The sequence below is a fragment of the Astatotilapia calliptera genome, chromosome 8 (assembly GCF_900246225.1).
Source record: "Astatotilapia calliptera chromosome 8, fAstCal1.2, whole genome shotgun sequence".
NCBI lineage: Eukaryota > Metazoa > Chordata > Actinopteri > Cichliformes > Cichlidae > Astatotilapia > Astatotilapia calliptera.
In genome coordinates this window covers 10,590,823-10,616,699 of record NC_039309.1, presented here as the reverse complement: position 1 = coordinate 10,616,699, position 25,877 = coordinate 10,590,823, and the positions used below count along the sequence as shown (strand labels likewise).

The 25,877-nt window shown below is 42.1% G+C and overlaps 2 protein-coding genes across 9 annotated transcripts in view; one reads left to right on the top strand and one right to left on the bottom strand.

Moving 5' to 3' along the window:
• Positions 1–41: 41 nt before the first annotated feature.
• Positions 42–15,869, top strand: zranb1a (zinc finger, RAN-binding domain containing 1a). 2 transcript variants are annotated; one of them, XR_003273221.1, is made up of 11 exons: positions 42–699; positions 1,156–2,008; positions 7,270–7,457; positions 8,459–8,612; positions 9,486–9,557; positions 10,253–10,451; positions 11,130–11,250; positions 12,702–12,831; positions 13,764–13,993; positions 15,020–15,521; positions 15,712–15,869. XR_003273221.1 is itself a non-coding variant. In XM_026178448.1 (10 exons), exons 2-10 carry the CDS (start codon positions 1,180–1,182, stop codon positions 15,233–15,235), a joined length of 2,139 nt encoding a protein of 712 aa, XP_026034233.1. In that variant the 5' UTR covers positions 42–699; positions 1,156–1,179; the 3' UTR covers positions 15,236–15,672. The 2 variants fall into 2 exon arrangements, 1 of the variants encoding a protein (XP_026034233.1); XM_026178448.1 differs by lacking the exon at positions 15,712–15,869 and having other exon boundaries at positions 15,020–15,672.
• A 1,178-nt stretch (positions 15,870–17,047) lies between these two features.
• ctbp2l (C-terminal binding protein 2, like) overlaps positions 17,048–25,877 on the bottom strand; it is a 95,775-nt gene continuing 86,945 nt past the window's right edge. For 6 of the 7 annotated variants that reach the window (XM_026178442.1, XM_026178443.1, XM_026178445.1 and 3 more), the window contains 5 exons: positions 25,379–25,593; positions 23,914–24,044; positions 22,153–22,280; positions 21,588–21,705; positions 17,048–19,897 (listed from right to left, as the gene is read on the bottom strand). In XM_026178442.1, the coding sequence (XP_026034227.1) occupies positions 19,717–19,897; positions 21,588–21,705; positions 22,153–22,280; positions 23,914–24,044; positions 25,379–25,593 (773 nt within the window). In that variant the 3' untranslated portion in view covers positions 17,048–19,716. Of the gene's footprint in view, positions 19,898–21,211; positions 21,287–21,587; positions 21,706–22,152; positions 22,281–23,913; positions 24,045–25,378; positions 25,594–25,877 lie in introns of all 7 variants that reach the window. The other variant, XM_026178441.1, reaches the window with a different exon arrangement.

Sequence of the window (25,877 nt, the reverse complement as noted above, 5' to 3'; positions counted from 1 at the left end):
AAATATAATTTAAGAAATTAAACAATTTACAGACTCACCATGGTTTCTATGCTGCTTATAAATATCGGATTTAATATCCATACGGATAATGTCATATTTATGTAATCCAGTTTTCTATCCCAATCTTTGGGGATGTGTAAACTATCCAATCGCAAATGTCTTAGCATGACTAACATCAACATGTTTTTGTCTAGTGCAATGTGCCTAAAAATCGACAAAATATGCAAAGTATTTCAGCGACGTGGTTATCAACTCTTTCTGCGTCCTAAAAATTAAACCCCCCAGGGCGTTTTGACTGTTCCGGACGTTCCTGAAGGCAACACAGTACTTTACCTTTGTCCAATCACGTTGAGAACTCAGCCAGATGATTGGTGACGGAGGCAGGCCAGCGTTTATTTTGGCTCTGCTACTCATTTGTCTGCTGTCGCCGCCATTAAACAACACGGAGGCAATGTAAACCACGGAGAGTCGCGGATTTAAACGATGATTCGAGGTGTTCCAGGCTTTGCCGGGGATTGCTTTGTTCCGCCAGTGGTTAACGAGTCCACGAAGGTAAACATGTGAGAGGGCAGAGGAGTCGAAATCATTCGGATTGGGAAAGGTTTGATTGAGCCGGAGGAGGAGGAGAGGAGGGGAGGAGGGGGAGTGAACGAGAAGGGTTTGTTGTGGTTTTCGGCGGCGCAGCGCAGTCACGAAACGGTAAGATTATCACATTTTTCTTCACATGAATGAAATTATGACCTTTTCCATGACTGTATGCTCCGTCGTGCGCGTTAATCGTTGGATTTGATGGCAGTTAGCTCTATATATGCTAGGAGGTTAGCTCAGTAGCTAGCAAGCTAAAGCTAAAGACTAAAAACACAACTGCAGAGTAACGCAATAGTGTCTTTAGTCAGATGAGTTAAAACCGCGCTGTTAACCATTCTTCTTAGAGTTACGGATTATTAAGGATTCAAATCAAACACTCTAAAATGTAATCTTGCCAGTGTGTCATTGAATGTGCCCGATCAGATGCAGGTTAGTTTACAAACTGCTGGAGCATATGCTGGACGGAATTCTTATATCTAAACACAATGGTTTGTAACACCTGCTTATTCGAGATTATTCGCAGAGCTATTGTTTATGTCTCAACTCTAACGGGATTTTTCACAACAGTGCATCCAACTAAAGTAGTCCACAATGACGGAGCAGAGGATAAAGTGGGCCTGTGACTACTGCACCTATGAAAACTGGCCATCTGCAATCAAATGTACTATGTGCCGTGCACCGAGGTTGAGGGGACCCATTATTACAGAGGAACCTTACAAAAACAGTCCTGATCTGGACCCCGGGCTGGAGTGGGAGCCTTCTAGAAGTGAAAGTGGCAGCAGCCTCCTCATCTGTCCTGATTCCAGTGCCAGGCCTAGAGTCAGGTCACCCAGTATGGCTGAGATTGCCAATAAGTGGTCCTGCCAGATGTGCACCTATCTGAACTGGCCTCGTGCCATCCGTTGCACACAGTGCCTCTGTCAGCGCCCGAGGACCAGCAGCCCCACTGAGTCCCCACAGACGTCAGGCTCCAATGCAGGTTGCCGCCCTGCTCTCCACTCTCCTGTGGATACCTGTGAGGAGTATAATGACAGAAACAGACTCAACACCCACCAGCAGCACTGGACATGTACCGCCTGCACTTACCAGAACTGGCCCAGAACTACAAAATGTGTGGTGTGTGCCCTCCCCAGGCCCAACAACCAAGAAGCCATAGAGCTGGCCGAGTCTGCGGAGCCCTCACTCGTAATCAACGAGCAAGACAGGGCTCGGTGGAGGGGCAGTTGCAGCGAAGGCCAGGGGCAAAGGAGATCCCCTCCTATGCCCAAGAGGGAAGATCATGTCACTATGGATTTCCAGAGGATAGAGCTTGCAGCTGGAGCCATGAGCAAAGAGGAACAAGAAGTCGACTTCAAGAGGTTAAAGCAGATTAGGAACCGAATGAAGAAAACTGACTGGCTGTTTCTTAGTGCATGTGCTGGTGAGTTTTTTTTTTTCCTCCTTTCTACGTTACATGTAATTTCTGCATGGATTAGGAGATCAGTTGGTTCATAGCAAATGAATGATGTGAAAATGTGCTTGTTTCTTAATTTTGTTTAAAAAGAATACACTCTCCTATGTCATGTTTTTCTTATAACAACACTTTTTTTGTGTGTCTGTGATGTCATGCTAAGTGACAGCAAAGCATTGTACTCCAGACAGAGGTGGCAGTTATTGTCCCCAATGCAACACATTTTCTGTGTTATTACATTGCAGATGGTGCATCACTCTGCAAAGTGCCAAGGTTGCACAGCACTAAGAGCCACTTTGTATTTTATAAATGAGTGACGGCATGACTCATTGTTTAGTCTCCAAATATTAGAGTACAGAAGAAATTCCTGCTGTGTTATTTCATAGGGCGGTGCCATCAGGTAAATACTGCTGACTGCAATGAAAAAACCATAAAATGTGGTAAAAGGGAAAGTAGGAATTTGGTCCAACTCACCACTGATGTTCCCAGTGCTTTTACTTGGGCTCTGAGAGCATCTTTGAGCAACTGAGAGGGTGTGAGTGCTTCCCAGCTGGTGGGGATGAATGGGCCGTCTGGGCAGCGTAGTGCAAGTGCAGCCCATGGAGCAGAGAGTCTCCTGGCTCACAGTCAATAGACCCTGTAAACAGTGACGCGTATGTGCTGAACAGAGCCCCCCAAGAGGTAAAAATAACATTGACAGGACATTAAAAACAGTCAACAAAAAACAGAAGGAAAAAAAAACATGAGTGCAGCACATGATCAACGCCCCCTTGACCTTTGCACTGATTGAACTTGGCAGTATTTTTTTTTTTTTTTTTTTTTTTCTTTTTTTCCCCTCTCCCTACCGCTGTCCTTAAAGACATGGGAAGACTCATGTATTAACTTTAAATATGGCTGAGCCTTTTTTTCTTCTTCTTCATACCATGTCTCTGACTCTTTACGGTTATACCGCATGTGCTCTTCAAAGTGTTTGTCAGTGGAGGAAGTGCCTGAGTCGAGTATGTTATGGCCAAGCACTTCCTCAGGTCTGAAAACACGATCTCACTTCACTTTACTGTGTTCCTGCAGTTCTACTTTAATGTTTTTTGTGCTCCGTACAAGAGCCAAAATCAGATGATTCCCATTGATTGTGCTTTCCCACAAAAGGAAGCGGACATGTTTTTGTATTATGGTTCTTTTGTTTCAGTGAAAAACCTAACTGGTGTCTCTTGCTGTTGCCGCTCTGTTTATATTTCGATGCGGTTCCTGATAATGTGGTGTGGGAGAAAAAAACATTATCAAGGACCTCTGTTTGTTTTGCTTTCAGAAGATTAAATTAATCTCGACGATGAACTGAATTTTTCAGATGATTCAAAAAAAATGCAAGCCCACCACTTTGTAGTACTTATGGTGAGAGATATCGAGAAACAAACACAAACAGACATTGATTTCATTTGTTCCAGCACATTACTTTTAGATAACCATAGGTTACTGTGGAGCAGCTGATTGAGAAACAATGTCAGACTGTGTATTTGTTAAGCGCAGACCAATATTAGCTCAAAGTCTTTCACAACCTGCATGATGTGCATTGATCAGACTGTAGGCACTGCTGGGATCAGACATGCTCTCATGAAGCTGACCTTGTCAAGCATGCAAAGGCAAAATATTCTGACATGTTAGTTCACTGAGGGCGTAATGAGGCGTTCTAGTTGGGATAAAACCACAAACCATCATGCCTAAAAACCTCTATGACCCATCTCTGGGTGATTGGGTCATTATGGGGACGAATATTACATAGCCTAATCTTTTAATGGGTTGCAGTTGCTAAAACTTAAATGTTTTCATTTACATTAAATGAAAGGACCCATACAGCGCTCCGAAAGATAAAATACTGGTTAGGGCTGCCACAAACCATTATTTTGATAGTCGACTAGTCACCGATTATTTTTGCGATTAGTCAACTAATCAGATCATGCATTTATTGGACGTAAAACGTACAGCTTATTGCACTAGCATGCATCTGCTCTTATATAACTATCATTAGCTTACAGCTTTAAGTGTTTATGGTATGTGCTAACTAAAAATAAAGACAAGATGATAGTTTATTAAATTTGAATGAAATTTGCAGATACAATCACACTGCAGGTCTTATTGCTCATTCCGATTTTTTTTTTTTTTTTTTTTTTTTTTTTGATCAAATCCGATTTTTATTTTTTTTGTGTCTGCGTGTTCACACTACAAATAAAATGCGACAGCAAACGCGCTCTAGTGTGAACGCTCAAAGTGGCCCGCATGCGCAAAAGAAGACTTCACACACAACGCGCTCTGTTTAGACCCAGACCAAACAGTATTGTTTGACAGATGGCCGTTAATATAAAGACTTCGGACTTTACGTTTCCCAATTTTTGCTTTAAGTTATTTTGTTATTTACATAATAATGTAAATAACCTAATAATTATCCTTATTGCTGTTTTAGAGGAGCGGTGCTTCAAAGGATAGTTGCAGATTTCTGTCAGAATCTGCAGATTATACAGTACAAATAAAATGTTCACGTTTCTCCAACGATGTCTTCCCAACAGTTTCACTGACATCTACACTGGATGGCCAGGAAGCGTTCACGATGTCTTCTCGGGTGCTTCTCCGGAGCTGATAATTGGCGTCTGTCTTGTGTCTGTGACGTAAAAGACGGATTTAATGCGACCTGACCGTTCAAACAGCAGTCGCTTTCTAAAACATCGGATATGTATCGGATTCAGTACCACATACGAAAGTGACCCAGATCAGATTTGAAAATATCGGATTTGTGCCATTCACACTGTCATACCATGATCGGATATGGGTCGCATAGGGTCAAAAAAATCGGATTTGATGCGCTTTCGCCTGCAGTGTGAACGTAGCCTTATATATATTTAACCTGAGTAGCGAAAGACGGCAGTGGGTTTGAAAACTATTTGCTGGGAGTCCGGTGTTCTCACGGGCTCTAGTGAGCCTTGTCCCCGGCTAGCTATCGAGCTAGTGGGTAACAGACGTCTCCGAAAAGCGCTTTTGAAAATATGTGGTGTCTTGATAAACTGAGCAGATATTTGAGGTTTATACAGTTACATTCTCGCCTGAAAATATGTTAAACATTTATTTTGTGACCCAGAAAGAATAATAAGAGTAATATTAAAGCTAACTAGCTGCCACCATTGTTGGAAACTGAGCTGGGCTACGCTATGAATTCTGGGACACAGTTTCTTCTTCTTCGGGGTTTAACAGCAGCTGGCATCCTTGTACATGCAGTGCTGCCATCTTCTGTTTCAGTCTGTTATTGCACTCTTAAATTCTACTACTTATTCCTGCGTCTTTTGTGATCTTACAAAGCTTCAAACGACGCGTTGACTATTAAATCAGTCGTCGATGATTTTGATAGTCGACGTAATCGTGACTAGTCGACTAATCGTGGCAGCCCTAATACTGGTCGAGAAATCTGGTTTGCACTAATGCTTGCTCACCATGCCAATGCACATTACTTGACCATCCAATTACTTGTTTCTCGGTTTTTAGAAAGTCTTCATAACTTCTCTTTTATTGCTTTTGTTTTATATTACAAAGATTGGTATGAGTCACACAAGAAAGGTCTGGGGGTTTTTTTGTTTTTTTTGTTTTTTTGCAAACCTAGCTGCCTTAACCAGTAGGATATCTCTCCATCTATCCATTCCTGTTTATCAGGGACTTGATGCAGCAGTCTAATCAGTGATGTCATGGGAGACAGCCAGGTGAGAAACGTAATCTCTCCTGCATGTTTTAGGATTGCACTGGGTCTCCTCCCAGTTGGGATATGCTAGAATCCCCTCAACTAAGAGCCATCCAGGAGGTATCATAGTCAACTGCCTGAACACTGACCCTCTTTCGAACTGCCATTCTCGTCATCCTATCTCTAAGGGTACACTAGTTGCAGATTGCTGATAAAAGCAGCGGAAATGAGCAATCAGTTCCTTTGGGTCACTACCCAGAGCTCACGGCCACAGGGAAGGGTAGGAACATAGATCGACCAGTAAATCAACAGCTTCAGCTTGACGCTGACAAAGGTTTACGGTTTGTTTATCTAAGTCTAAATTTAGCAAAACTGCCTGTATTCACTGAAAACGGGTCACCGCATTCTTGAGTTCCTTTGAGGTCTCCCGCATAGCAACAGCTATTGCAACTCAAATCATTCTGCATGTATTTATAGATCTGTTTGCAAAATGTCACCCAGTATGTGTAAAATGAGAAGGGTCATGCTTGGAATGTTTTAGTCCAGATTCACTCAACTGTCCTCTTCCCTGCCTGAGAGAACATCCTGATGTAAGGCAGCCAGTTTAAATAAAGCAGCTCTTCCAGTGTCCTGTTTGCTACCTGGCTGTTTCACTCATAACAGATGTTGAGACTAGTAGGTTCAACACACTGTCCTATGTGTTACACAGCTCTCTGATAGCGCCACATTACAGCTACACTGCTCTGTCTGTTCTGCTATGTAGTAGCCCGACAGTGTGATAACTGTTCTTGCACTCGGTTAGCTCGTGGCTACATCTAAAGGTCATCAGAGCTGTCGAATGACATCAAGGCCCTATTTAATTTTTTCCTCTAGTTGAATTTGTTTTACAAATTTCTCCCAGGTTTTAATATTAATAAATTGTGATTTGCGATGTTGTGTTAGCACATTTAAAGCTGTCTGTTACATCTTGCTTCTACAAGAACAGACATGGGGATTGAAGCTGCTCCAAAAAATATATCTAAACCATTTTTAAAATGGATTTTAATGTTGTTGTTTTTTTTTTGCTGATACATGTATGTTCTTTTGATTATCTTTTGAATACACTTGCTTGTTTCAGTATGCCTAAGTAATACTAATCCAAAGTAATAAAGGCTACATTGCAGATGGGTTATGATGTTTACAAAGGTGTTGAACCTTTTATGGTCAGCTCTGAGGTTGGACTTGTAGTGCTGTTAAATGGCTTGTGTTGTATCATTTAGTCTTCCCTATATCGATGCACCGCACTTGAATGTGTATGTCATGTGATGACATAAATGGCCGACTATGTTGACATGAGTCACTCTATTAAAGTTTGGTAGCCTCGCTACACACAATCCTAGAAAAGAAGCTGTGTCAGCAATATTTAGGCACTGATTCATCACTTTTAACAGTTGTTTTCCATTATTTTTCCTTCTGATTTTTTTTTTTTTTTTTTTTAAAACCTTCCTTCCTTCCTTCCTTCCTTCCTCTCCTGCAGGCGTTGTGGAGGGAGACCTGGCGGCAGTAGAAGCTTATAAGTCATCCGGTGGCGACATTGCCCGACAGCTCACTGCAGACGAGGTGCAGCTCCTTAATCGGTCCTCAGCTTTTGATGTAGGCTTCACTCTGGTACATCTGGCTATTCGCTTTCAAAGGCAGGACATGCTCGCCATTCTGCTAACAGAGGTAAGCATAGTCTTGAATCTTTGAGCAAAAATTTGCTATAAGTTTTTAATCTTAAGAGGATTTATGTCAGTTTTTATAAAAAGATCCTAAAAATTCTAACATGCCTGTAAAGTCTTTATGTTACAGAAACTTTTCATTTTTAAGTGCTTTTTTGTATTTCTCATTATCAGCCACAACCGCTTATAATTGCTCCTTACCAAGTGTACTATATAATGAAAAATAGATGCTCTTAATGCATAGAATTACAGCAGAAAAGCACTTTTTTAGAATTAGGGGGGTATTAGAATTGCTGCTATTCTGTCATTGTTTCTTATGGGGCATGATAAGAGTTGATGTGATTTCGGAGAGCAAACAGTGATTAGGAAAAGGCACAGGAAGCATGTTGGCAAGCATAGAAAGGCAGGTCTTTACTATGCATGGGAGAGTTTGATCCCCAGAATGAAAAACGCTTGGGTGGGTAAGGTGGACCAACTTCCTCTTTTGTGCTGCGTGAAATGCATGGGAACCATGTCTCGACGGCGTATGAGTATGTGTCAAGGATCTCGTCTCTGTTTGAGAAGATTCACTAATACTACTAAAACTGGAATTGACAATTCAAACAAAATTGTGAGCAAGAGAAGACACAGTGTATCTGAGTGCACAGGATGGCAGCGCATTCACTCTCGGCATGCAGTGTGGGTGACTACAATGCTTCTGTTTAATAGAATTGGCACTGTGCCTGCCCAGCTTTTGATGCTAACCCTCCTGGCGTGCTGCAGCTGATGGACAACATCTGGCGCGCTACCATAATGTCGTGGGTGGAGCTTGCGGTTTTGAATTTTCAGTTTGGGAGGGCAAGCATTTAGCATAACAAATCTTTTGGGGTAGTACATTTGCAGACGTATCTTAAGTGTAGATAAGTTAGCTTAGTTTTAGTTATATAGTCCAAAGTTCACATATTCATTTAATCTTTTAATTTCATTGTAAAATAAAATTTTTTAATCTGTGTGCATGTCTATAAGGTGAGCCAGCAAGCAGCCAAGTGCATCCCTTCCATGGTGTGTCCCGAGCTGACGGAGCAGATCCGCAGAGAGATTGCATCTTCACTACGTCAACGTAAAGGAGACTTCACCTGTTACTTCCTCACCGACTTGGTCACTTTTACTCTGCCCGCAGGTACTTGGGTCTTAATGCTTATACCACTTTTTTTTTCTTTTTTTTTATTGGTGTGTGTTTGTGCGTGTAATCTAACCTCTCTTCCTGTTTATCCCTTTATCAGTTTTGCTTTATGGGCCTGTGCTCGCAGAAATATATAATTTTTCCTGTAGCCTCAATAAACAGCTCAGATTAAACTCCCACCCCAACAACCAGTCTTAATATTTGTCATGTCTGACACTGAATATTACTGGCTCCATTTACTCTGGAAGCAAGCAACGGGGAAATAATTACTTTTGTGCTCTTTGGGATTCTATTCATGGCTTCTTTGTAGAATTTTCTTCTACACAGTATAAATGTCTAAATTGTCAATGTGTGAACTTGAGTGTAAGAATAGGACCCCGCCGCATTGCTCAGAGAAACATCAGCTCGTCCCTGTGGCATTATGTCTTCACTGAAATGACATGCACTTTACTTTTAAGAACACCCACTGTTCTGATCTAGTCCTGCTGCTGCCCCTGGGAGCAAAGATTATGAAGCCTTTGCATATAAATTCGAATTTTTGTGTGTGCATTTCACTACAGAGTGAATTTGGCCCGAGGCCAGCTGCAGGGCACTCGCTCTCTCGCTTTGTCTGTTTGTGTCTCTCTTGCTCTCAGACAAAGCCAGTGCCATTCACTATTGAACCAGAGAACAGCCACCAGTGTTCTGGCTTTGTGTGTGCACAGTTCAATACACAGAGCTTGTATTTACAGTGTGCCATTGACAAAATGCCATCCAGTGAAGAACATCCCCTCTGTGTGTCATTACTGTAGCATTTATGTTGCCCTCGGCCTTGTCTACCATTAGGTTATAACGAGCATGAAAACCTATCTTTCCCATGTTTCTCTGCAGATATAGAAGACTTGCCGCCTGCTGTCCAGGAGAAGTTGTTTGATGAGGTGTTAGATCGAGATGTGCAGAAAGGTACTGAAGATGTCATTCTTTATATCCTGTGTCATATTCTCAATCTGTCCAGTTGCATGTTTTCAGCCATTCACGTCCTGCAATAGAAGGGACTTTAAACTAGCATCTTCCCTGCCTGTGTTTGTCTTCAATCAGCTCCCCACCTCCTGCTTCGTCTTCTTTTCCTTTTCTAATTAGGTTAATTGAGCTCACTAGTTTCCCTCCCACATACTTATCTAATGACACTCTCCCAGTGCAGCTGTGTGTGTGTGTTTTGTGTTTCAACGAAGATATAAAAGGAGTGTTATGACCCATTTAAGCCACCTTAAAGTGGGCTACTGGATAGAGCTGCCTTGAGTTTCTGGTGCAGAATATGATTGCATATTCAGGGAGATGTGTTTAATAATATTTCACGATGGGAAGAGAAAAGCAGAAAAGCAGGTTTTGCATTTTGCATTTTGTCCCTGCGGAAATAGCGGCTGCAGCAGCTGCACATCTGAAACACTTAACGCAGCATCTATGCAATCCTATGCTGAGTTTTTGGAAACACAATTTTTTGTTTTGATTCTTTTCATTAAACTATCAAATATATTAGCGGAGAAAATAAATGCAGCCACAAGTTCCTCTTTTGTGTTTTCACTGCAACAACACGGAACTTGATTAGTTATTGTCTTGGAGTCCTCAACACCCAATCGCACATTTATATCTGTTTGTAGAACTGGAAGAGGAATCTCCTGTTATCAACTGGTCTCTTGAGCTGGGGACACGCCTGGACAGTCGCCTCTACGCCTTGTGGAACCGCACTGCCGGAGACTGCCTGTTGGACTCTGTTCTGCAGGCCACCTGGGGCATCTACGACAAGGACTCTGTCCTCCGCAAGGCTCTCCACGACAGCCTGCACGACTGCTCCCACTGGTGAGAGGCTCAGCCCTACACAGTTCCTGTAGTCTGATACTTGACACTTGAAAATTTTCACAGGCTGCTCTCAGTTCATGTTGCATATTCAAAAATGGCCTCGTGTTATCTGCATAAAAACAAAGCGAGAGCAGACGAACTGAAAGAAATAAACTGCAAACAAGACTGGACACATTAAAACAACAACAAAAAAAAGTCATTCATCATTTCCCCCTCTACCAAGTTATGCTATTTTATTTAATTAGACTTTATTGTATTGATTCGATTCACTTTAACACAAGCACTTTGTTTTTTTTTCTTTGTGAATTTATGACCTGTTTACATCATAATTATATTTATTCTAAAGTTTTTGCTATATTCTTGGAATACGAGTGACTGTAAATCCAGATTTTCAAACTGGTGTATAACAGAATATTCTTTCTAGAGGACATGCCTATAGACTACACTCATACAAGACAAAAAACATGGGTAGAAGTCCTTTTAATGAGCATTGCAGGTGTGTGGATTGTTCTGTTTATGTATAATTAAGACCTCTGGCACTTAAAGTGTAGCTCTTTTGAAGCTCTGTAAATGGATACATAAAGTAATCCATTCTATACAAGCAGGCTGAGCTCGAGGTCACCTTTAATTCAATAAGCTTTGAAAATAGTATAATAATATTCTTTTTTTTAAAAATAGGTTTTACACACGCTGGAAGGAGTGGGAGTCATGGTACTCGCAGAGCTTTGGTTTACATTTCTCCCTCAGAGAGGAGCAGTGGCAGGAAGACTGGGCCTTCATTCTGTCTTTGGCCAGCCAGGTAATTATGTTGTTGTCTCTGGTTTACAGCCTACCTTCACTTCCATTGAGTTTAAAGACAGTGGTACATTTTAAATTTTTTTTTATTTTTTGGTCTACAAAAGAAATAAAAGCTGGAAAATGATGTATAAATTGATGCACTAACAAAGGCAAAACGGGAAGGTTTATGACCCAAAACGTCTGTCTCCAAAATATTTACATAACAATAGTCCCTTTCCTCTCTTGCATTGTTTGCATATTCATTAGACTCTTGCAGCACTCCAGTCAGCAAAAGCGTGTGAGTCATATTGCAATAATTGTGGGAAAACATCAAAATTGCAATGTATCGCCTGTATTTGATCAAGGAAAGGCAACTCATAAGATAGTTGGATGCATTTATATTTTGCTCACTCAACTCAAAAACTGTCATTTACAAACAGCTATCCTCAAAGAAACTCAATATGCACAATTAATACAGTTGAACAAATATCAATTAAATAAGCCCTTTTACATTGAAATCATTTGAAACAGTCTTTTCAAAGCTAGAAGCTGATCTGCTTAATATCTTGACATGAACACAATCAGTCTGTTCGTGGAGCCTCTTCCATCTGGTCTCTAACACTGGGTAGTCGTGTTACGTGCACAACGCTCACTCCGCCGCCTCAAACAGGCCGATAGGTTATCTCGTCAGTACGGGCGTGCGGTTATATAATTCAACAGGCTGACACCGCAGTTGCAAGTAGATTAATTGTGCTTGCCAACTTCACGACACCACCAGAAGTGCAAAACATATGTTAGTGTAGCTATTGATTTGCTGTTTTGTCAGATTCTGTTGCTGCAGTGACCTCGACCACGGTTTTTTTTTTTTTTTTAAACAACTCTATTTGAGGAAATAAAGGTCTGCATAAAGCACAAGCTACTGAAACTATGAACTATTGTCATATATGTGCATTAGTCTAAATGGGAAAAGACAGTCGGAAGGGTCGCACTGTGCATGGTGGATCATGTGTGAATGACAGATAGGACATAAGCAATTTACTGCTGATCCCCTAAGATGAAGTTGTAGACAGCTGATCTACCGGCACGCCTGCTGAAGCAGCACTCTCTCTCCCCAGCATGTGACCTTGGGATTTACAGGCATTTAGCTTAGAGCCACTCTACCAGCAGCACAAACAAACACAGCAAAAGCTACCAAGCGATGACCTCGTCTCAGGCTTTGACAGCAACGGAGAGATGAGAGCCGAAGGATAAAAACCAAGCTTTTTAAATCCCATCCCACAAGGCTGAAACTTTGAAACCCCTTTTTATGCGATAGATCATTGCAGCAGTAGAATATTTAAAAGTGCTTATGTAATGTGCCCAATGAGAAGGAAAGAAAAGCGTTCATACTCGCGCATAAGATACTTTTCTCTTTGCAGTATGATCACAATGCCTAACTATTCTTATGCTTTTTCTTTTTCTCCTCCTTTTTAGCCCGGGGCCAGCCTAGAGCAGACCCACATTTTTGTTCTTGCACATATTCTTCGAAGACCCATCATAGTCTACGGAGTGAAATACTACAAAAGTTTCCGTGGGGAAACGTTAGGATACACTCGTTTTCAAGGTGAGGCATCGTGTGGCTGTAATACAAAACGGTGTTCTCAACTCAGATCCTGAACTTGTAAAGGGTGTCAGATCTTGGGGAAAATGGAAACAGAGTACTGACACTTGCTGATCAGTATGTTTCTTAATATTTATTGATGTGACTATCAAAGGTGAAGCTTTGGACCCTCGTGTGTGCACTGTAGAGGGTGTAGTAGTCACTTATGTTACAGCTCTGCTAATATTTAATTTAAGCAGAAAGAACTTTTTAAAATTGAGTGGAATTTGTGATAAACTGACCCCGGTGAGCTTCGCTGTTTATTTCTAACATTTATCATGGTGTGAGCCAGCTTTAAACACCTGCAGCAACACCACATGAAACAAGGCCATTAGAATTACTCATACAGACAGGCTATTGTGTATGAGATGCAGAGTGAGCACAGCTGGAGTGCGTGGCTGCCAGAATATCTTGACCTCATTCGGTGTGCTGCACTGATAATTTGAATAAATAAAATGGTCTGTGATGCCTCGCTGTGTATCGGTTCCGTTTAGGGTGCAGCCTGGTTATGATGGCCTGCCTCAATTACGGTAATTATGTGTGTAGACTGAAACCATAGCTTTTGTGTACATTGCACGCTAAGTGTTTAGTGATTGCTGGTGTGCTTTTGGAGCTGGAAGCTGGCCTGTCAGAAGCCAGAGGGGTGAGGGCGGGTGCACTTCTGAAAAAGCAGAGCATCAGGCTGCACCGCGGAGCTCGTCTCTGCTCACAAAGAACCGGTTGTTTTCAGCGGGCTAAAAAGCAGCCGCCTCTAGCGTCAGGTCAAATCTGAGAGTGCGCTCGGCCTCGGCTGACATTTGCACACAATTTGAGCGAACAGTTGCCGAGCCTGTTCCTGGCCGATGCCTCGAGTGCTGTGGCGTGCAGCACCTTTTGACTAGTTTGTGTGTCTTCAGGTGTGTACCTGCCTCTGTTATGGGAGCAGAGCTTCTGCTGGAAGAGCCCCATTGCCCTGGGCTACACACGGGGTCACTTCTCGGCCCTGGTGGCTATGGAGAACGACGGCTACGACAATCGCGGTGCGGGCGCCAACCTCAATACTGACGACGATGTCACAGTCACTTTCCTGCCATTGGTGGACAGCGAAAGGAAGCTGCTGCATATTCACTTCCTGTCTGCACAAGAGGTAGGAACTGTGGTTGTGCTGTAAAACTGCAGATTTGTTAATTATTTTTTTTTAATTTAACTTTAAAAAGCAGGTAATTGGGTAATTTTGAGAAGTGTATTTTGGTATTACTGTAAATATTTTTGAACTTTACTGCTTTTTTTGGGGGGCGGGGGGTGGAACTGACAGAGGAGGCGGAGCTGGAGGTGGCAGAGGAGACAAAGGTCCTAATTTTTATTTTCTTATTGGGAGTGACCAGGATGGACAAGATTAAGATTTAGTACATCACGGGGACAGCTTAGGTATAGTGGTTTGGAGATGTGCAGAGGAGGGATGGTGTTTGATTTGAGCTACTGGGAAGGAGGATTCATGGATGTAGTGAAGGAGGATAAAAAGAGGGGTGGCATGAAAGACGAGGATGCTAGGGATAGTGTGATTATGGAGGCGGCTGATCCACTGTAGCGGCTAATGAAGAATATTAGAAAGCCTAGCAGGGTTATGCCAGCTCAATTTCCAAAAAGAACTGTGCTGACTGCATTTAAAGCCCAGTCTACAAGGCTAGGTTAAAATATTATGTGTAGGTGGGATGTTGGGATGTGAAGAAACAGCAGTTGGATCAATTACCCAGTGTATTTTGACTTGTAGACAAGCTGGTTTCACCATGTGACCATGTAATAATGTAGCGCACTACCAGATGTTATAAGCCTTTCACTTGTACCATTTCTGAGTCACAGTACTTAAAACTGCATTAATCTTAAAATATGAAAAATCTACCAGTTGTATTTAATACTTGTTGCATTTCATCAAAACTGAATCTACAGTTTGGATGGAGCGGCCTTTGTAATAAAAATTCCAGTTTTGGTAGCAGTGCCTCGTGAAACGATTAACAATCTTTAGCATTAGTTTCAGTGATTTTGGCTGTAGACCAGTTTTAGCTTTGTTTTTTGCAAATTAGTCTTGATGCAGGAAAGCTTTTAACATGTGCTATTGTGAGGTGAAAGCGTGTATCTGAACATTACTAATAGCATGTTTTGTGTGTGACTTCAGATGGGCAACGAGGAGCAGCAGGAAAAGCTGCTGAGGGAATGGCTGGACTGCTGCGTGACAGAAGGAGGCATGCTGGCTGCCATGCAGAAGAGCTCTCGCCGCCGTAACCACCCCTTGGTCACCCAGATGGTGGAGAAGTGGTTGGACAGATACCGCCAGATCCACCCCTGTGCCTCTCTCTCCGATGGCGAGGAAGAGGACGATGAAGATGAGTGAGTGAGGGGGGAAGTAGAGAAGAGAGAAAAGAGCTCTTAAATCTGTGGAATGGACATTATAGGGTCTGGGAGAGACTACCTTGCTATCTACATTTCCCCTTCCCCTCCCTCGTTTCTCCAAAAATGTAAATCTTTAACTTGTAATAATGCATGTGTTCTGTGAGCTCTGTGGTAGAGAAGATACCAGCACCATCAAACAGAATCCTGATTACTGCTCCCATGAACGCAAGTCCACTTGGTTTGCTTCCCTATAGTCCTTACCGGTTATCTTGATGCTTCCTGTCAAGGTAATTATCTCACCGTGAGAGAAGTAATAGCTCATATAGGAAAAATATACTGTATTTAAGGAAATCCTGAAGCTGCACTAGATGGCAAAGTTCATTTATACAGAATTGCCTGACAGAAATTTTTGCTTCAAACTGAGAGGATGATAATCCTTTTTGTGTGTGTGTGTGTGTGTGTGTGTGTATGTTTAAGGTTTACAGAGCACTTGTTTTCCTGATTGCTGATCCCCTCTACAAAGCCCCATTTGATGTTGAATTTATTTATTTGTTCAGAAGAGTTGGCACGCGGAGGCGATACCCTTTGTTCTGCCCCGTTTTATCTGTTTTTTGGTTGCTTTTTTTTTTTTTTTTTTTTTTTTTGATCTTTTCAGTTGAAGTATTGAAGTATTTTATTTTGCACAGATTATACATAAATTCTGTGAGGGGGGGGGAGGACATACAGGCTTACTGACATTTCTATGTGTGACACAGTTTGTGTTTGAGTGGGGGGTGGTGATGATGCTGGTGGGGGAAAGAAAACCAAACGCCCCGCCTCTTTCAGTGGACAGCGTTAATATTAAATTTGACTCACTTGCACCTACTTACTTACTTGCATTGTTCATTAATTCCCACTGTTAAATTCGTTGTTTGAATTGGTGACGCCACACACGCACGATTGCTTTTCCTTCCTGTTATAGCTGAAGTCACTGGGTGATGGTGGATCGGGAATGTTTGATCGCACACAAGGACACAGCCAATAATGTTCACATTGTGCACCCACATCATCTAAATATAAGTAGGATCACTGCAGTATGGAGTTCTCTATAGTGCAAATCACAGTTAGTTTTAGAAGCATGTCATAAACTGTATATAAAAGATGGCTTTAGCCTCGGTACCATCACTTATTGGTTAGTAAAGTTATGTTGTAAAGGCTCAAATTGAATATTTACATCTTGGCCATCATGGTGCTTGATAGCGGGGCTAATTTGGCCAAGAAAATTACACATTCAGGACAAGATGGGCCCCACATTAGCTTTATCATCATTTTTAACTCGGACGTGGGCCGTAATTTGCAACGTGCAAAACAACAGTTTAGACAAAATTAAATACAAATTTTTATTAAAGTTTAAATTTCTGAATAAGACTTTTAATATTAATTAACCTGCAGGGTTCTTTTTGTAGCCAAAGAGTTTCCCCCTGCTGGCAATATGAAGAACTGCAGGTTTAAGGTACTTTTCACTTATGTTCCATACATTCATCTTTTATATACAGTCTGTTATTTTACCCCCTCAGCAGGATTTTGTTTAAAACTTACAGAATTACTAGATCAAGAGAGGTTTATAAAAACAGACCTCCCCCCCCCCCCCCTCCCCTTTAAATTAATTGTTCTGGGACTAAACAATGTGAGATTGTTTTTGTTTTTCATTCAATAAGAAGTTATTTCTTGTAGCCCCAAATACTGGATTTCATTCTATTTCAGTATTGTCTTCATCCCCCCCCACCACCACCAAGTATTGGGGCTTTACACTTGTGATAAAGCCCTGATATTGTGATTTTTATTTTATTTTATTTTTTTCATAATTATGAAATATACACTTGCTGATCACTTTATGAAGTACACCATGCTAATACCGTGTGGACTCTTTTTTTTTGCCTTCAGAATGACCTTCATTTTTCATAGCATACAATTAAAATTGTATTAGAAACAGTGCTCTGAGATTTTGATCATATTGACATAATAGCATCACACAGTTGCTGCAGATTTGTTGGCTGCACGTTCATGCTAATCCATGATGTGACTCTCCCATTCTACCACATCTGAAAAGGTGCGCAGTGAGATCTGGTGACAAGCACAGCAGATTGTCACATTGAGAAACAAGTCTGAGAAGACTTGAGCTTTGTGATATAGTGTTATCCTGCTGGAAGCGGCCATCAGAAGATGGGTATACTGTGGTCAGAAAGGGATTGAGATGGTCAGCAGCATTACTCAATAATAAATTGGTACCAACAGGATCAAAAAGTACCAAGAAAATATCCCATCACTCCATCACTGATACAAGGAACGATGGATCCATGCTAGGAATTTGGTGTTATCATCTAAATGTTGCAGCAGAAATCAAGACATGCAAACCAGGCAACATTTTTCCAGTCTTCTTCTTCTGTTGTCCAATTTGACAAATCTTCAAATTGTAGCTTCAGCTTCCTGTTCTTATCAGACAGACACAGCACGCATGTGATCTTCTGCTGTTGTACGCCACCTGCTTCAAGGTTCGATGCGTTGCGCTTTCAGAGATGCTCCGTGCACGATTAATGCACTTTCACCCAGAGAAGTGCCACTCACCTTTCTTCTCTACTGTACGGGGAAATTCCCAGTAGATCAGTAGTTACTGATATACTTACTAAAATCACCTTTCTTCTGCATTCTGCTGGGCCTTTGAAGGCCAATCTTGACTGTACATGGCTAAATGTGATTATTTTCTTGCTGTGACATTTGCTGAGTTAACAAACAGGTGTACCTAATGAAGCGGCCAGTGCATGTACATGACAAGGGAGTAAACTTGTTTTACATGAAAATCAAGAAGTCAGTACAGACGGCTGGTTCTCAGAATCGTATCTTTATCTTTTTTTTTCTCTTTCTTTTTTTTTTTTTTTATTTGAACTGCACTGAATGCTAAATGTTCACCTTGTACAAGAAACAAATACAAATACTCACACTAAAAACAAAAACATACTGCTGGCTGCCTCTTCTGCTATTGTTGGGACACTAAATAAGAGTTTCAGCTATTGCTCTTACAGAGTACAGGATGCCCCAAAGAACCTGGCCTTCATTAGAACAAAGGAAATATTAAGGAGCAGGTAGAGAGGGGGGATCACATAGGACTATGGTTATAGGAACATTTAACTAGGCAATACGAAGCTAACAGGACTCCTCAAAACTCTTTAACACCAAAAAATTGTGTGAATGTGTCCTTTTTATAAAAATACCACGATGGAGAGGATGATGGAGAGAAATATTCAATATTCAGACGAACCAGATCAGTCTTTGTGTTTTCTTTTTTTCCTTTTATAGACAATTATTTTGCGGGGGGGAGGGGCGGGAGGAGAAACAATATCTGCAAAAAAAAAAGTGTTATTCCTGAGTCATTAAGAAACCATGCTGAATTTAACCCTTTCCTGTCTTCAGTGTGAAATGTGCTCACAGAAGGGACTGGGTCACCATGTCTAACAAGACTGCCATTATGATTAGTTAGCCATCAGACGCTTCTCTGGAGAGAACTGGATGCATCGCTGAGCTTTTAGGAACTAAAAGTACAAAATAACTTCTTTTCAAAAGCTTCAGCTGCAGTTACGTGTTTAATGAATGGCTTTACGTTAATCACCAACTGCTTTAAAAAGTAGTAAGTTGGAGACACTTAAAACTCAAATTCTCACACTGTGTACAAGTGCCCTCTAGTGGTGAAAAGCTGGAACTCCAGCTGTGACAGGTGTCAAATGTACCACTGCCAGGAAAGGGTTAAAGCCCACTTTTGATTACTATAATTGATGAACAATCTTTTTCTTTAATTTGATAAATATATATAAGCTGATAATCCATTTTTAGTCATTCACACTGATGATAAAAAGAAAAAAACAATATTAATAATAATTCTCTTCTGAGGCATAATTGGGGGCCTAAATAACACACACTTGTTACACAATGAGGATTGGAGCTGGGTGAAGAAGAGGCGGGGAAGATTAGGAGCGCTGTCAGGGGTCATACGATCCAGTAACGTATGATGCCAAAGGTTTTTCTTTTTCTTTTTTTCTCTTGTTCAGTTGGTGTGTTTAGAAGTGGGCTTACATTTCCCATGAGCTCTGAGGTGGGTGGTACGGTGGGGGCAGCTGAACAGAGTCTCATCGGGTAATCCCGGAGCACTAAAAACACTGGACTCTGTGTCCACAATCATAGGCATGTCCCAAAGAAAGACAAAAATACATCATCATCAAAGAGTAAAGTCGGTAACTGAACCCAAAGAGACAGAGAGTAAAAACTAAAAGGGTTAAAAGTACAAATTTCCCGGAACACTTCTTTTGTTCCCAGTTGCTGGCTGGATTTTTAGCAGGCAGCCGCTTGTGTCGTTTCACTGTCTCTTGGTCCCAGTTGGTCAGTTGCTTTGATTGGTTGTTTCTGAGTGTCAACAGGCCGGATGAGATGCTGCCGTATGTATCCTTTCTGCTGCTATTGCTCGGTGAGGTGCTCTCTAGTGTCGCCGTGTTTAGAGGGCTGGTTGGGCGATGGGGCCTGGGAGGGGTGTGTACCAGAGGGCAAGGTGTGGGCGATGGGCACCCCACCAGGCACCATGCCCTCTAAAGCCCCTGGGATGCCGCCCGGAGCCACTCCAACCACACCTGGCGGGTATCTGGGGAGGGAAAAGGTCAGAGGTTAGTGGTGCCGACACGAGCCTAACCCCCACGTACAACCGTGAAAGACAGGATTCTGTGCAAAGACCTCATCATCTAGTGAAACTGCTGCTTCTTTTCCACCTTTTCAGGAACGTGTTTAAGAGTTACTTAGCTTTCAGGCTGAATTTTCAGATTCAGAAAGGTCCAAATTAATGTGAATAAAATTGGAATTTCTTGTCGTTTTAATATGTCCAGAAAAATATGCAGCCAGATTAGACTAAACATGAAACAGGTGCAAGATGGGGAAAGAGAGGGAGACTCAACAGATGGCCAGACAAAAAGAGTTTTTGCTGTTTACTAACTTTTTACACATCAAACAATTTAAAAAAGACATTAATTACTTCTCTAAGATCAGAACCAAGTTGCGGAAGCTACCAGGCTTTAATTTCATAAAGCTAGAAGCAACGAGGGAGCGGAGGTAGAGAAGAATCCATTAAACTTTGGCGTACATCTGGATCACATTCCTTAAAACAGGACGTGGGCATTGGTGGAGCATGAACTCTCCAGGCGATCTTCCTGTTTATAGAGATTACATTAATCAACATACTTTGGAAAGTATTTCTTGCCTTGCTTATTGATTTGTTTCTTCAGCTTAGATTAAATATGAAACTGTTTCAGTTTCATTATGGTAATTAAAATAAAAAGGCAAGATACTGTTTGGTCTATAAATGCACATAATCTGCTCATAGCTCGTAAAGTTTTAGTGCCTAATTTAAAGATGATTGGGTCATAATTTGATATAAAAAGGAGAAAACACAATCCTCTCATGAAAGAAGCAGCACATGTTCTATTTATCAATGAGCCACATATTTTTCTTTCCCATCATTTTTCTTTTATTGTTTTAAAAAAATGCAGTTATGCAGTTATCTTAATACTTCCTGAAACACAGACTTCCTGAGACTGTTTGGTGGAAAAGAGCTAATATGTCACATTAGTTAGGGGGGGAAATGGGTGTGGAAATCACAGTAAAATCCATCAACCAGAGAAGGAGAAAATAGCTGGAAAGAACATTCCCAAATACCTATAAGAAGGAAACCACGAAGCATGACTCCATCCATGGAAGTGCACCTCAGTGGTTTCATGTCATGCTTTCTGTGACACTCAAAAACCCACATTCACTGCTACCCATCTCTATTCTGTGTTCATTCAAACAGGTAAGTGCTGAAGGGGAACTACAGGAGGGACACACATCAGGTGAGCTCAGGAGGTGAGAGGGTCTTATATCCAGGACCTCCAACCGGAGGCTGTTGGCCCCAGATGATCGTATTTACCTGGTCCTGATCTAGGCATTAATTTTGTCTTGGGGGATGCCGGTTGTTACGCCTGGAAGAGTTTGGTTCACTTGGCTGCGTGAAAGAAGCACATGGAGGTGGAAATGCTGAGATCAAGAATGGCGAAGAGTGGGACAATGTGGACAGAATTTATTTCTGCTGCTAAGGGGAAGCGTTAGCGGATGAGATGCTAGGCTCTACAGGAGTGGTGAACTAACCTATAAAAACCACCGATCTATCAAGACATCTTTTACAACTGTATAAAGGCGGAGCAAACGAAGGAAATTGCTCTAGTTTATGATACTTTAGTGTAGCTCACAGGTGATAAAACTGTTGTTCTTAAAATGAAAATAATGGCTGTATTTTCAGTCCTTACCTGTAGGCAGCGCCATTATGCTCAGGGTGAACGCCTGGCTGATCCATGACCGCCCACGGTGCCGTAGTGACAAAGAACTCCTTGTTGACGCAGTTTCGTAGGCTGTCAGGGATACGGCCTGTCACGAGACACGCGTTCAGCTTAAAAGAGCTGCATAAATCTAACACACTCGAAGGCTACGACTTGTTACAGGGCATGAGCGGCCAGGCTATGCAAAGTGTTAATGAGTTCAGACTGACAAACATATCAGGCTTAGATACACAAATGCAAATTAGGACCATTTAACAATCAGTTTTTTAAATTCTTTTTTTTGGCCAGGGTGGCGGCAAGGCCAGCCCCCGAGAGCCACTCTGTGTCGTGAAGCTAAGGATAACATCAATTAAGAGGTCCAGATCTAATAAAGGCTGCCGAGGGTCTATTGAAGTGGAAATGTGACATCTGGGAAAGAAAAGACGTGCAACAGGTCACGCGGGAGACTGCACCGAGGCGCGGGCCTCCATAATGAAGCCGTGGATGTTTAGTTTCGATGGATGTTGGACAACAAAATTGAAACGCGGCGGCTTACCGGTGATGGCTCTTCGGATCTCGGTAGCTGCGGCCTCCCTCATTTCCAGTGAGGCCTGCTCGCTGTACCAGGCTGTGTGTGGCGTGCAGATCAGGTTTGGAGCATCTTTCAGTGGGCCCTGAGCAAAACTACAGCACACAGTCAAATTAATACAGTATGCACATTTTCTCCAACAAGCACATGATGACAGAATTATATTAAAACTAACATCAATAACAGGCTGTACCGGATGTTGTGGAGGGCTTCACTAATTAACTTATAAAGAAATACAAACGTAGAATTAATTATTTTTATTTTGAGGCCAATGACAAAACATATTCTTGTATATCAAAACCATCTGATACTGTAACTATTTCTTTTCCTTTAAAAACTATTTGTGTACAGTTTACATGACAGTTGTCTGGAAATATGGCCAGTGGGGTAAAATGTCAGATCCTGTTATTCACAGATGCCACCATCTTCTTCCTGCTGCTTTGATACTTCCTTTCTGTCAGCCTCTTTCCTCTCAGGAGACTCACAAAAACAGATCAGCATCAACTCCCTCCTCCCCCTCCATCATCCTTGTAACACCTAGCCTGGTTCTCTGCGTGTAAGCTTTGCAACGCGTCAGCAGCGTCCTGAAATCGGTGTCATGCCGCGTGGGATGGAGGTCCAAAGTTATGAAACGCTCCCCCGTTGACATGCTGGGTTAGCGGAGCATGAGTTCCAGATTCATCGGGTTCAGTTTCAGCCTTCTTGAGCAGCCACTCAGCTGAGCAGCTGTCCAGAAATAATCAGCCTCCAAACTCTCTGACTGCCCCCGACGCGTGAACAACACAACACCAGTTACCCGCTGAGACGGAAAACACGGATCTTAGGATGGTGGAGAAGTGGGACGCGTACCAAGCTGTTTGCCTTCTGATGAAAGCAGTTCATAGCTCAAAGCTAAAACACGGTGTCAAATCATAAGGGGAACAGGTGAGCTTTGGGAAATAAATCTGAAATTATTTCATTTACAATTATTTCAGACTGGTTACCCAGTGTCACCAGTATAGTTCATGATGAAGCTGTTACCAGATTTTCCAATTATTCATATCACCAGTACTTAACTGAATTAATTTGTTTATAATTGACAACAAAAGTAACAAGTGTCAAGATGTCATTTGAATAGTTATTAAATCAATTCAGCAGTACTTGTAACTCATTCATTCATTTGCCAAAATGAAGAAATTATAGATTTATTGATTATACTTCAAATTAAGCTGTACACTTTCACTCTTAATTAGCTGATTGCATGTTATGACACACTTACTGATGCCTTTTCACCTAGTTTTGGCCTTTCACCACTTTGCCCCCGGCACTTTCTCACGAATAAAGCGTAAGGAAAAATGTCCAAGAAGGTCTGTTTTAATAATCCTGTATAAATATGGTCTTTTCTTGGGTTATCGTTGTGTTTGGATACCAAAAAATGGAGATTATTCACCTCTTTTTGCACCTCTATTCAAACTCAAGCATACACCTGTACCTTTAAATGTTTTTAACTTGCTCTGACAAGAATAAATCCAGCTCTCCATCTCCTCAATTCTATTACACACAGGGCCCTGAAGGATCCTTTTAGAAGCACATGATTTCTCTTTTATCTCATTATAACTATATCTGCCATTGTTCCTGCCTGTCTGTCTATCTCTTAAAGGTTTTCTGTTTCTTTGTCTTTCCCTTCCTACACACCCATCACTTTGCTTGCCTATATCTGTCCAGGATTTGGCACATGTGTGCATTTACCTGAAGGGCTCGGTCTCATGGACGTCTAAGGCAGCTCCGCGTATCCTTCCCTCCTTTAACGCCTGGGCCAGAGCTTTCTCATCCACCAGACCTCCCCGTGCAGTATTGACCAAGAATGCACCCTGACGCATCTGTAGTGCAAAAGGCATGCAAACACAAACAAGTCAACACTAGGCACAGATGAAGCCAGCTTTTTTACAGCTCATGTATGGACTTTTGTGTGTATGCCAGCCTGGCAGGCAAATGAATGTGTTTGATCTAAAAGAGAGCATCAATCTGGATTATATGTCTTAAGACATATTAAACAGGACATAAATTGAGAAGAAGGAATAAAATGGTGACATCTCTGTTTCACCTGACACCTGAAAGATCTAGGAGACAGAAAGGCAACTGGGACAAATGCTGTCAGATGTGGGATATAGAGCAGGCTTTGTTCAAACCAAGGAGATGAAATGAAGGACGAGGGATGAGCTGAAAGATGAAGTAGCACCGCCACCCCTTGCTGCTTACCGGGGGGGGGGAGAAAATAAGGCACAACAAAAAGTGTATGAGGGAGGAAGAAGAAAAAAATCAAATGAATATGCTCAGAAGAAAGTAATCCCTTAATGTTGACAAAAGCTGAAATCCAGGGGCATGAAAAGCCTTTACGCTGGCAGGCAGTCTTTTATTAGGCCTTGGTGGTTTTGACACACAGAAAATACACAAACATGCACACACACGTTTCCACTTTAAACGTTAAGAGCCACTGCCAAATTCTGGGTGAGGAAAGACAGAAAAGTGTTCTTTCATTGCAGCACTTAAGAGGCAGCTGAGAATCTTGTGCTTTGGAAAAGACACAGAGTTAACTGGGTTAGGCTATTACCCTACACCCACTCCTCTTCATCTCCTCACATACTGTAACTCAGGAAGAATGGAGCGCGAGGGACAAGACAAAGAGAGAGAGAGAGTGTGTCACAGTGCGGGGTGATATTGACAGAAGGAAGATGCGTCCCCAGCTTGTGCAGTTCCTCAGCTGCCCTGCAGGTGTCACCCCAGGCAGTGCCTCAAGAGTGCAGTTATTGACTCAGAGAGCAGCACTTTCCCCTCACACTGTGCAGCCTAGTCGATATATTTGCTGTAGCCGTGGGCTGGCACTAATTGCATTTGACAGAGCAAAGGAATGAATTTGTGTCCAGCTTTGGTGGAGCTTAAGATAAAGAGCAGGGAATGTACAGGCAGGAAGGCTGCTGCTGTTTCCAGTCCTTTTTTTCTTCTTCCTGCTTTCTCTTTCTGCCAGATATAATGCTCTTTAGGACAGACACTAGGCTGACAGAGTAATAATATACCAGCATCTCGACTTGTCTACCTGCTAGATAGCACCGCATTAAGCCCACATCAGGTCACAGCTGTTCAATGGGATGTTCAGCTCTGTCTGGGTGACACGTGTGCGGGCGACGCGTGTCTGTGTTTGTTTTGAGTAATGCACCTGTTTGATGGTGAAGTCGTTGATGAGGTGATGGTTGTGTTCGTTCAGGTTGCAGTGCAGGGAGACGCAGTCGCTCTGGTAGAGCAGGTCCTGCAGGGTGTAGACGCGCTGGACGCCCAGCGAGCGCTCCAGGCCGTCCTGCAGATAGGGGTCGTAGAAGATGACGTTGAAGCCGAAAACCTTGGCTCGCACTGCAACCGCCTGGCCCGAACGACCTGGGGACACAAACAAAGAGTTTATAAAGTTTGTCAACGTGCTCAAAGACACAGAGGGATTTCTCGTACGTTAACAGAGCGTGTCTTCTCCAGAAAAAGCCAGGCAAGTTCAAAAGTTGCACTGTTAAATACCAGTTCACTGATCATTTACATGTCTTGTTAACTATTAACTCTTTAAGTAGTCTTCCGAAATAGTTCTCCAGGCTTCTTAAAGGACATTCAAAGCTCTTCTTTGGATGTTGGCTGCCTTTTGTTCTGTTCGCTGTCAAAATAATCCCACACTG

What these genes read in the sequence shown, in the direction of transcription:
- zranb1a (XM_026178448.1), top strand. Translation starts at nt 1,180, where the DNA reads ATGACGGAGCAGAGGATAAAGTGGGCCTGTGACTACTGCACCTATGAA. An exon ending in TCGCCATTCTGCTAACAGAG is followed by an intron (nt 7,458 to 8,458) that starts GTAAGCATAGTC and finishes CATGTCTATAAG; the next exon opens with GTGAGCCAGCAAGCAGCCAA. An exon ending in CTGCACGACTGCTCCCACTG is followed by an intron (nt 10,452 to 11,129) that starts GTGAGAGGCTCA and finishes TTTTAAAAATAG; the next exon opens with GTTTTACACACGCTGGAAGG.